Raw genomic sequence first — 12,135 nt, 5'->3', positions numbered from 1 at the left:
TGTGTAGTAATGTGCATGTTTCACCTACTGATGTGGTCGCACATGCTCAATTCCATCCTTCATCTTCCATCAGCCATATCTTCTGTTAGATGCTTTAACAGTTGCAGGGAGATATCTGGAGCAGAACAGACATGCCTTCTGAACTGACTGCTTGAAATAAATCTAGCCGAGCAGTGATTGGAGGGGAGCTGTGGATCCATGTGAAGTACAGGGCGGGGGTTCTAGCTTTGTTGTCATGAACTACAGTACAGACCAAAAGTTTAAACACACCTTCTCATTCAAAGAGTTTTCTTTATTTTCATGACTATGAAAATTGTAGATTCACACTGAAGGCATCAAAACTATGAATTAACACATGTGGAATTATATACATAACAAAAAAGTACATAACAACTGAAAATATGTCATATTCTGGGTACTTCAAAGTAGCCACCTTTTGCTTTGATTACTGCTTTGCACACTCTTGGCATTCTCTTGATGAGCTTCAAGAGGTAGTCACCTGAAATGGTTTTCACTTCACAGGTGTGCCCTGTCAGGTTTAATAAGTGGGAGTTCTTGCCTAATAAATGGGGTTGGGACCAGCAGTTGCGTTGTGGAGAAGTCAGGTGGATACACAGCTGATAGTCCTACTGAATAGACTGTTAGAATTTGTATTATGGCAAGAAAAAAGCAGCTAAGTAAAGAAAAACGAGTGGCCATCATTACTTTAAGAAATTAAGGTCAGTCAGTCCGAAAAATTGGGAAAACTTTGAAAGTGTCCCCAAGTGCAGTCACAAAAACCATCAAGCACTACAAAGAAACTGGCTGACATGCGGACCACCCCAGGAAAGGAAGACCAAGAGTCACCTCTGCTGCGGAGGATAAGTTCATCCGAGTCACCAGCCTCAGAAATCGCAGGTTAACAGCAGCCCAGATTAGAGACTAGGTCAATGCCACACAGAGTTCTAGCAGCAGACACATCTCTAGAACAACTGTTAAGAGGAGACTGTGTGAATCAAGCCTTCATGGTAGAATATCTGCTAGGAAACCAGGCAACAAGCAGAAGAGACTTGTTTGGGCTAAAGAACACAAGGAATGGACATTAGACCAGTGGAAATCTGTGCTTTGGTCTGATAAGTCCAAATTTGAGATCTTTGGTTCCAACCACAGTGTCTTTGTGCGACACAGAAAAGGTGAACGGATGGACTCTACATGCCTGGTTCCCACCGTGAAGCATGGAGGAGGAGGTGTGATGGTGTGGAGGTGCTTTACTGCTCACACTGTTGGGGATTTATTCAAAATTGAAGGCATACTGAACCAGCATGGCTACCACAGCATCTTGCAGCGGCATGCTATCCCATCCGGTTTGCGTTTAGTTGGACCATCATTTATTTTTCAACAGGACAATGACCCCAAACACACCTCCAGGCTGTGTAAGGGCTATTTAACCATGAAGGAGAGTGATGGGGTGCTGCGCTAGATAACCTGGCCTCCACAATCACCGGACCTGAACCCAATCGAGATGGTTTGGGGTGAGCTGGACCGCAGAGTGAAGGCAAAAGGGCCAACAAGTGCTAAGCATCTCTGGGAACTCCTTCAAGACTGTTGGAAGACCATTTCAGGTGACTACCTCTTAAAGCTCATCAAGAGAATGCCAAGAGTGTGCAAAGCAGTAATCAAAGCAAAAGGTGGCTACTTTGAAGAATTTAGAATATGACATATTTTCAGTTGTTTCACACTTTTTTGTTATGTATATAATTCCACATGTGTTAATTCATAGTTTTGATGCCTTCAGTGTGAATCTACAATTTTCATAGTCATGAAAATAAAGAAAGCTCTTTGAATGAGAAGGTGTGTCCAAACTTTTGGTCTGTACTGTATATAATATCTAATTTTAATTTTTTACATCAATGACAGCATTTAAAGTAGTTGTCTCATTAATGCATCTCCTAAAGACAGCTGCCCCTCTGTTCATCTGATCGCCAAGGACTGAATCCAGGAAAGCATTGGCGATCAGTTGCCATTGATATTCTACTTCTATCGCCAAGTAGTTACAGAGGAGAAGAGGGTTTCCATTGCACCTGATATGGATTAAATTGTAACCTTTATTAAGAAGTAGTAAAAAAGGCAATATTTATGGCCTTGTGTGATCTTTTTTCTACACATTTGTTGTCGCAGCTTAGAAATGACCTTGTGGGGCCAAAACATTACCTTTTTGTAATATACCTTAATAAAGGTTAAATGGATTTTGCAGCCTGTACATATTGATGAGCTTTTCTCAGGATAGATCAGTATCTGATCATGGGGGTCCTACTCCCGACACCCCTGCCGGTCACCTGTTTGAAGAGGTGCTCATCCTCTTCAAGATTACACTGTGCGTTTTATCAGAAGTCTTGGCGGCGCACTGTAATTGCAAGTGCATGTTCCATTCAAGTGAAAATCAGTAAGCGAGACTACACTAACTGTAATCTTGAAGAGGAAGCAACGCTTGTATGATTGCCATCTTCTCTTCAAACAGCTGATCGGCGGTGGTGCTGGGAGTCAAACCCCCACTGATCAGATATTGATCACCTATCCAGTATGTACTAGTGACAACCAACCTCATTTTCATATCCATCCAATTCATGTTTAAAGCGGTATACCCATTACATACAATGGGGGCATATTGCTAGGATATGCCCCCATTTTCTTATAGGTGCGGGTCCCACCTCTGGGACCTGCACCTACAAGTAGATCGGAGCAGGGAAGAGCTGTGGTTGGAGGATCCAGGGTTTCCCGGGGTCCGTCCTCCACCAAGCGATGCTCCCCGCTGCTCCCATACAAGTGAATGGGAGCGCACCGCGCACATGCAGCCCTTGCTTCCATTTATTTCTATGGGGCAGACGGAACTAGCTGAGCCAGCACTCGGCTATTTTCGGCGGCCCCAATAGAAATTTATGGAAGGACCAGCACATATCAGACAATGGGGGCATATCCTAGCGACATGCCCCTATTGTCGGAGATGGCAAAACCCCTTTAATCCATATTACATATTGTTTTAATGAGACAACTGCTTTAAGCCTGCAAGACTACGCTGTTCTTTCCATCAGAAATTACCAGAATGGCCAATGGAATAGGATATTCTTGCTTGGATGGACATTTCCCTGTCATATGCATACTGTTCCCCATTACACTTGATAGATATTGATGGTGTAAATTACTTTCATTGGACATGTACTAGCTGATTGTGTTAAGCCAGAGGCATTACTGTATTTGTCTATTCTTTTATGCAATGGTGAAGGAGTTAAACTTTTATGGTTCCATTTTAAAGATGAACCCAGAAAATTAAATTGATCTGTGGTCAAATGGGATTTGACACTAGTGCAATGGTATCATATATTGATGTTTGAACAATCCACTTATCTCTGAAAGATAATCTCAGAATTTGCTAAAAGAGCACTCTTTTCTCTTCCTCATGTTACTGGATATTCTTGCAAATTGCACAGAAACTCAGATTTTTCTCCTAAAATGGATTCAGTTTAAAGCCAAGTGGTGGCAACTTTCTTTCTTCAGTATCAAACACTTAAATGTGTTATAGGCTTTCTTGTTGCAATCATTAACTAAAAGTGATCCAATAAAAAAAAAATATATATTTATATAATAATTAATCTTTATTTACAGCTCGACAAACCTGTACGTTGGTGCGCGGGAAATATATAGAACGAGTCCACACCATGTGCTGCGAATGCCAGCTGTATAATACAGCTGACCCCTGGCTGCAGTTATTGGGATCAAAGATAACTCTGATCCTAGTCACTTAACCCCCTCAGATGCAGTGGTCAGTAGCAACTGGGTGGGGAGGAAGCTCCTCCGATGGGAGCCCCCACAGTGAAATCACAGGGCTCCGATTGGTTGCTGTAGCAGCCTGGGGCATTGTGAAGGCTCCGAGGCCTGCCATATCAAACTGGCTGCTGCATTGCTTAACAGGAAGCTAGTCAAAGTCCCATAAACTCTATGGTGTAAGCGATTAAAAAAATTGCATGTTTAAATCACCTAAGGGAACTAAAAATTACAGTAAAAAATAAAAAAAAGCTTTTTAAAAAAAATACAAAAAAAGAAACATAATATTTATTGTGCATACAAAAATCTCCAAACTATTAAAATATAAAAAGATTTATCATGCTCATTGAACACCATAATGAGAAAAAAGTAAAAATGGCTGATTTGCTGTTTTTTTATTTTTAGTGACCTTATGCCCCTCCTCCCACAAAAAAATTATTAAAAAGTTATCCAATAGTCATATGTACCCTGTAATAATAGCAATAAAAAGTAGATTGCCTTGAAAAAAAAAATCAAGCTCTCACACCGCTCTATAGAGGAAAATATAAAAAAGTTCCAGGTGTCAGAATATGGTGCTGCAAAGAGAGAATTTTTTTTATAAAGGTAATCATTTTAAAATTAATAAAACAAGCTATATAAATTTGGTATCGCTGTAATCTTACTATCTTACAGGATAAGTTTGTAATATAATTATTAGTAAACAATGAACGCTGTAAAAACAAAACCTTAAGAAAAAACAATAGCGGAATTGCATGTTTTTTTCCAATTTTCCTATATAAGATATGGTACATTAAAAATACAGCTTGTCTCACATGTTAAAAAAAAAAAGCCATGGCTTGGGTTTGAGGGAAAAATTCTAATAGGCTGTGTCCTGATAAGGTTAAATAAGAAAACAATACTCCTCGTACCTTGAATGATATACAAATAATTTTTGAATAAGCTCATCCACTGGGGGAATGTGGTATTTTATACTGTGTGCAGTGAACCATTGTAATAAAGACCAGAAAACACTAGGTTAGTGATGCAAAGACCCATACACCATTAAGAGTCTGTCACATGCAGGGTTAACTTTGCAGTCCCATTTACATACACTACTTATATTGACATAACTATAAACTGATCTGCAGTGCCATATAGCATCTAGTAATTTCACTATGCGTATCAGGTTTTAAATTAAGCTGAATTGACTTTCTGTATGAAGCACCAGGTTCCACAACGCAGCAAATAGATAAGTAGTTAGTATAGAGATATGTGGTTTTCATAGCTCTGTTGTGTAAGAATAACCCTTTGGCCATATGCCTCATTCATATTTCCATATTTCCCTGACGTGTGCTGTCCACATTTTCAACGGACAGCAAACGTACCCATTGATTTTCATGTATGTTCACACATCAGTATATTTTTACTGACTGCTGGACAGTGACAAAAACATGGAGAGTTGGTCCGTGACGTGGAATAAACTCGTCCATTGAAGTCTATGGGTCCGTAAAAATCCTGGACACAACACAGATGACATCCGTGTTTGGTCTGTCTTTCACTTACCACTGGTAGGAGATGTTTTTGAAATTAATCTTCAGCTGAGCAGGGTCCGTGGAATACGGATGACACACGGAGGGCAAAAAACAAACACATGGACCACACGGATCCTTCACAGACAGGTTCACGGACGTCAAACATAAGCAAAAAATGTTTGTTCATTGGGTAATTGGATCTTTTGTGCAGCACAAAAGATCGTTTCCCAGTAGCAGATCGTGCTGTGTAAACACAATCTGCTGGAGTATGGAGAAGAGCAATGGCATTAGTGATCACTCTTCCTCATACTCTGGAGGAGATCAGTGCATGTAAATGCATTGGTCTCTTCCACTAGTGATCAACAGATTGTCGGGAAGGAACACTCCCTTCCCGACAATCTGTTAGATCGTCGTCCCATGTAAAGGGACCTTTAGTGACCACCAATAAGCCTTTTTACGTGGTGACTAAGGGTCTTTAGGCTAGGTAACCACCTTTTTACGGTTCTGTTTTCAAATGTAAAATCTTTGGAAAAGTTTTGGGTGATGGCGCAAAGGAACACAGGGGTTCTGCCAGTTTGTGTCACCTTCATTCATAACATAATTTTTCTATTGACTGAGCTGTGCGAGGACTTGTTTTTGTGGGACGAGTTGTACTTTTCATTGGTTCCATTTTAGGTACATATGTAACTTTTTGCTAACTTTTTATTTCATATTTTGGAAGTAGAAATAAAAACAGATTTTTTGCTTTTTTTAGACAATGTGTACAGTATGGGATAAATAATATGATTACTTTGTAACCAAAAAAGGTAATTTTTTTCTTTTCTAAGTCCCAATAAAGGACTTAAACCTGTGATCCTTTGATCACCCACATAATACAACGCAATGATCCAGCATTCAATTATCCCAAAAATCCACAAAGTTTCATTAAGTCATCTTAAAACCAAATAATGCAATACAAGCGCACTGTGTACATGTTTTAAAACCACAAATATTCTTTACACATAAAACACTAGCGCACATGTTAAGAAACACAGATATAATACAACCCCACCAATGGATAGGCATAGTGCTGGTCATGAGGTGAGGCTGAGGTAGCCAGCACCTTCACATTAACCTGTTCACATATCTCCACAGTGGAGGTCACGGTTATTAAATGGGCGGGCACTGTGGAGGTCACTGTTATTAAATGGGCGGGCACTGTGGAGGTCACTGTTATTAAAGGGGCGAGCTCTATGAAGGTCCCTGTTAAAGGGGTGGTCACTGTGAAAGTCATTGTTAAAGGGGCGGCCACTGTGAAAGTCACTGTTAAAGGGGCGCAAGTAGTAGGTAGTAGAGCAGCACAACCGGACCTTTAGACCAAAAAAACTGAATGCAACAGCCGCGATGGGACCGCAGATTCACAGCAGTCCAGGAACAGCAATGAAGGATGATAGTCACAGCAGCATATCCAGTGCATCATTTATTGGAAGCCTTGAGTGCACACACAAAGTATGACGTTTCGGCTACGCAGTAGCCTTTGTCAAGTATACAAAAGGTAAAATCTGGCAATGGTAAATACATATAGGTGACCACTCCCACCAGAAGTTGGAGCCAATCATTAAAAAACTCAGCCCACTCAATATATCAGTGCAATTATCAGCAGCCTGTTCTATAATCAGGCCATATGCATCATGTAATAAAATAAATCTGTACCTGATACATATATTCACCACCCAGTCACGCTAGATGTGTTCCCATCCATCTCGGCTTCTGGCCGATCACAATGCGCATGTCCGTTACGTCATCGCGCTAACGCCGTGACGCAAAGCCGTCAGTCACGTGCATAATGTGTCATCGAATCACATGATGATCACGCGTCGAGCGTAAGGTCCTTTACACACATAGAAAATATAGCCAACTGAAAGGTCTTATCACCAGACCTAGCTGTTTGACACGTGTCGTATGTATCAGGTACAGATTTATTTTATTACATGATGCATATGGCCTGATTATAGAACAGGCTGCTGATAATTGCACTGATATATTGAGTGGGCTGAGTTTTTTAATGATTGGCTCCAACTTCTGGTGGGCGTGGTCACCTATATGTATTTAACATTGCCATTTTTTTACCTTTTGTATACTTGACAAAGGCTACTGCGTAGCCGAAACGTCGTACTTTGGCCTCGTGCACACGACCGTATTTTGTTTCCGTGTCTGTTCCGTTTTTTTTCCCGGATAATGCAGACCTATTCATTTCAATTAGTCCGCAAAAAATGCGGACAGCACATCGTGTGCTGTCCGCATCAGTATGTCCGTTCCGTTGCTCTGCAAAAAAAAAATAGTGCCTGTCCTATTTTTTCTAGTTTGCGGACAAGGATAGGCATTATTACAATGGATTCGCAAAAAAAACGGATCCGCAAAAAAAAGGATGCCATACGGAACGTCATCCTTTTTTTGCGGACCGCAAAACACATACGGTCGTGTGCATGTAGCCTTTGTTTGTGTGTGCACTCAAGGCTTCCAATAAATGATGCACTGGATATGCTGCTGTGACTATCATCCTTCATTGCTGTTAAAGGGGCGGTCACTATGAAAGTCACTGTTAAGAGGGCGGTCACTGTGAAAGTCACTGTTAAGAGGGCGGTCACTGTTAAGGGGGCGGTCACTGTGAAAGTCACTGTTAAGGGGGCGGTCATTGTGAAAGTCACTGTTAAGGGGGCGGTCACTGTGAAAGTCACTGTTAAGGGGGCGGTCACTGTGAAAGTCACTGTTAAGGGGGCGGTCACTGTGAAAGTCACTGTTAAGGGGGCGGTCACTGTGAAAGTCACTGTTAAAGGGGAAGGCACTATTAAAGGGGCGGGCACTGTAAAGGTCAATGCTAAAGGGGTGGCCACTGCGGATATCAATGTGAAAAGGGCGGGCACTGTGGAGGTCATTGTTAAAGGGGCGGGTACTGTAGAGGTCACTGTTATGGGGGAAACTGCCGATATATTTTTACGACACATGGAAACATAAAATAAAATTGATGAAATATACCCGTGCGAAGCCGGGTCCTTCTGCTAGTCTCTTATATGTATAAAAATAAATTTCTGTCTGTCTAGACATCTGTCTGTCTGGATGTTCTTTATGCGCGACCAAACGACTGGACCGATCGTCTTTGGCTCACAGGTACATCAGGTGTCCGGGAAGGTTTTAGACCAGGTTTCAGCTCTCTAGGACGTACTGTTCCTGAGATATTCCTAAATAATGACCCCCATTAGCTAATACAAGCCTGCAAGTCTTTCTCTTCAAATCCCAACTGCCATAAACACAGTTTTACTCCAGGTTTCCATTTACTGCTTAATGGGGCGGGCACTGTGGAGGTCACTGTTTTTAAAGGGGCGGGCACATTGGAGGTCACTGTTAATAAAGGGGCGGGCACTGTGAAGGTCACTGTTATTAAAGTGGTGGTCACTGTGGAGGTCACTGTTAATAAAGAGGCTGGCACTGTAAAAGTCACTGTTAAAGGGGCTGTCACTGTTAAAGTGGCGGTCACTGTGAAAGTCACTGTTAAAGAGGCGGTAACTGTAAAAAGTAATTGTTAAAGGGGCGGTCACTGTGAAAGTCACTGTTATAGGGGCGGTCACTGTGAAAGTGGCGGTCATTGTGAAAGTCACTGTTAAAGGGGCGGTCACTGTGAAAGTCACTGTTATAGGGGCGGTCACTGTGAAAGTGGCGGTCATTGTGAAAGTCACTGTTAAAGGGGCGGCCACTGTGAAAGTCACTGTTAAAGGGACGGTCACTGTTAACGGGACGGCCACTGTGAAAGTCACTGTTAAAAGGGCGACCACTGTTAAAGGGGAAGTCACAGTTAAAGGGGCGGTCACTGTGAAAGTCACAGTTAAAGGGGTGGTTAGTGTGAAAGTCACTGTTAAAGGGGCGGTCACTGTGAAAGTCACTGTTAAAGGGGCGGTCACTGTGAAAGTCACTGTTAAAGGGGCGGTCATTTTTAAAGTCACTGTTAAAGGGGCGGTCACTGTAAAGATCACTGTTAAAGGGGCGGTCACTGTAAAAGTAACTGTTAAACGGGCGGTCACTGTGGAGGTCTCTGTTAAAGTGGCGGCCACTATGAAGGTCACTGTTAAAGGGGTGGTCAATGCTAAAGGTGCAGGCACTGTTAAAGGGGCGGGCACTGTGGAGGTCACTGTTAAAGGCGCGGGCACTGTGGAAGTCAATGTTGAAGGGGACGCCACTGTGGAGGTCAATGTTAAAGTGGCAGGCACTGTGGATTTCATTGTTAAAGGGGCGGGTACTGTAGAGGTCACTGTTATGAGGGATAACTGTTCATATCTTTTTACGACACACAGAAACATTAAATGAATTATATGAAATATACCCGGGCGAAGCCGGGTCCTTCTGCTAGGTACTTATAAATCACATACAAATCAAATCTAAAACTTGTGTATAAATAAAGAGGTTGCAAAGGAGAAACATCCAAGTATACCTTTATACTTTAAAACCAAATCATATTCACTGTTCATACCTCGAGGGACGCATGTATCCATCTGAAACATCCTAAAGTTCTCTTTATTTAAAGGGAATGTGTCAGCTCCAAAACACCCCCAAACTAGAGTAAGCAGCAAATAGTGTAAGTGGTGCTGAGCTTGATTGTGAAATTTTTATCTTCATGCTCATTAGCATTTCAAATCTGTGCTCCACCAAACCAGCAGTAAAATGCATTGAGAGGACTCCTGTGCTCACACACATAATGGGGGGGACTCAAAGAGGAGTCCTCTCAATGCATTTTACTGCTGGTTTGGTGGAGCACAGATTTGAAATGCTAATGAGCATGAAGATAAATATTACACAATCGAGCTCAGCACCTCTTACACTACACACCGGTTACTGTAGTTTGGGGGGTGTTTTGGAGCTAACCGATTCCCTTTAATAGCTTTCTTTTGTATTCACTGCCTCATGAATAGTCGCAAAACCCATTCTATACCATGAACTATGAAAAACAAGGTATCCCCATAGTAGCGGCGGAAGCATTCCTGGACTTAACATGTGGAATGTCAGGCAGATGCTTTCCAATTCTCAATTTTATCTGATTTGTTTTACATCCAAAATATTTAAATTGAGTGCAAGTGATGACATAAACTGCATAGGTAGAATTACAATTCAAGTACTGAAGGAACGGAAATTTAATGTACACTGAATATTGCAAGAAACGGCATGTAACTACAGTAGACACAGCGGGAATGACCACATCTGTAGCTGCCTTTATGAAGAAACCAAGTAGGGATATTTAAAGGTTTCTCAACAAAAAATCTAGGAGTAAACGTCAGACCTAAAGTAGAGGTCTCTTTAGAAACGCATTTGAATCCCCCTTAAGCACCTCACTAAAAGATGTTTTAAATATTTTAAAACAGGAGGATGCATCCAAATGATTGCAAAATTAAAGCATATTCAACCTAAAGATTGAAAAATAAACACTGGTCGGCTAGAACCTCTTATATTAGTCCCAGTGATTTTAGGCTGAAGAAGGAAATACCATGTTTTCCTTTCTACTAAACATGCAACTCTGTCTATGGTCCAGACAGGGAATCTACAGCAAGATAACCTTTGGAAGATATTCTCTACATCTTTGACAAATCCACATTTAAGGGTACAATTTCTTTTTGCCCTAAAACTGACTGGCAGTTGTATCAACTTCTTGGAAGGAATTGTCTGGTAATACTATGTTACCTGCTAAATTGTGCCGGCCCCCTGCCACATGGTTCATAATATACCAGTAGGTGAGATGAATAGGGCTAAAAGAAACTGCACCCATAATTCTGGGTTTTACATGGAAGTAGAGAATATCTCATAAAGCTTATCACAATGTAGGTACCTACTGTAATGGTCTTCATGGAGCCCTGACATCAGCCCCATTAGAAAAACGTTGAAATTAATTGGAATGCTGATTGCGATCTAGACCTTCTCGTCGAACACCAGTCCCCGACCTCTTATTCTGTGGATAGGTGATAAATACCTTTTTATGGGATACATTTTTAAACTATTTTACACACTCATTTTATTTCTCATGTCTTATGTAAGGGATATAAATCTTTTTCATATGTTCAGTGCACTGTAATTAATAGCGCTTTAAAATAAATAATAGTAATTTCTTGTTGTGTACAATGTGTTAACTTTTTTTTATTTTTTATTACAGGAAGATGCAGACCCATCTATTCATGAAAGCCTTGGTATAGAAAACACCTTGTGGGCAAGCACAGTGGTTGCATCTGGTAGGACATTTATATTTTTGTGATTAATTTCTTCAAAGTATTCCTGATTGTTTTTTTGTTTTTAAAGGATCACTGAGTTTAAAAAAAAATAATTGGATATGTCATAGAGACATTTTAAAAGTTTTGATCCTTGGGGGGCTGGGTGCTGAAACCCCGCACAATTACTAAAACAAGGCTAGAGAAGCAATTGCATATCATGCTCTTTCTTCTCACTACAGGAGAGGGCTCAATAGAAATCTAGGGATCATAGGGGTTTCAGTACAGATCATAACTTTTTATAGGTCTTTATGACATACAGTCAGGTCCATTTTTGGCTCTATACGCCACCCCAATGGATTTGAAATGAAACGAACAAGATGTGCTTTAACTGCAGACTGTCAGCTTTAACTTGAGGGTATTTACATCCAAATCAGGTGACCGGTGTAGGAATTACAACAGTTTGCATATGTGCCTCCCACTTGTTAAGGGACCAAAAGTAATAGGTCAGAATAATAATCATAAATCAAACTTTCATATTTTAATACTTGGTTGCAAATCCTTTGCAGTCAATTACAGCCTGAAGTCTTAAACGCATAGACATC

General features: G+C 41.0%; 1 protein-coding gene across 3 annotated transcripts in view; it reads left to right on the top strand.

The window, feature by feature from the left end:
• The window catches only part of LOC122944520 (probable phospholipid-transporting ATPase IIB), a 302,414-nt gene that overhangs the window by 105,192 nt on the left and 185,087 nt on the right, over positions 1-12,135 (top strand). For all 3 annotated transcript variants that reach the window (XM_044302895.1, XM_044302897.1, XM_044302896.1), the window contains exon 10: positions 11,479-11,554. In XM_044302895.1, coding sequence (XP_044158830.1) covers positions 11,479-11,554 — 76 coding nt within the window. The remainder of the gene's footprint in view (positions 1-11,478; positions 11,555-12,135) is intronic.

Source organism: Bufo gargarizans, chromosome 8 (assembly GCF_014858855.1).
Source record: "Bufo gargarizans isolate SCDJY-AF-19 chromosome 8, ASM1485885v1, whole genome shotgun sequence".
Lineage (NCBI taxonomy): Eukaryota > Metazoa > Chordata > Amphibia > Anura > Bufonidae > Bufo > Bufo gargarizans.
The sequence above is the reverse complement of the archived record's forward strand: the minus strand, read 5'-3'. Positions and strand labels throughout refer to the sequence as shown.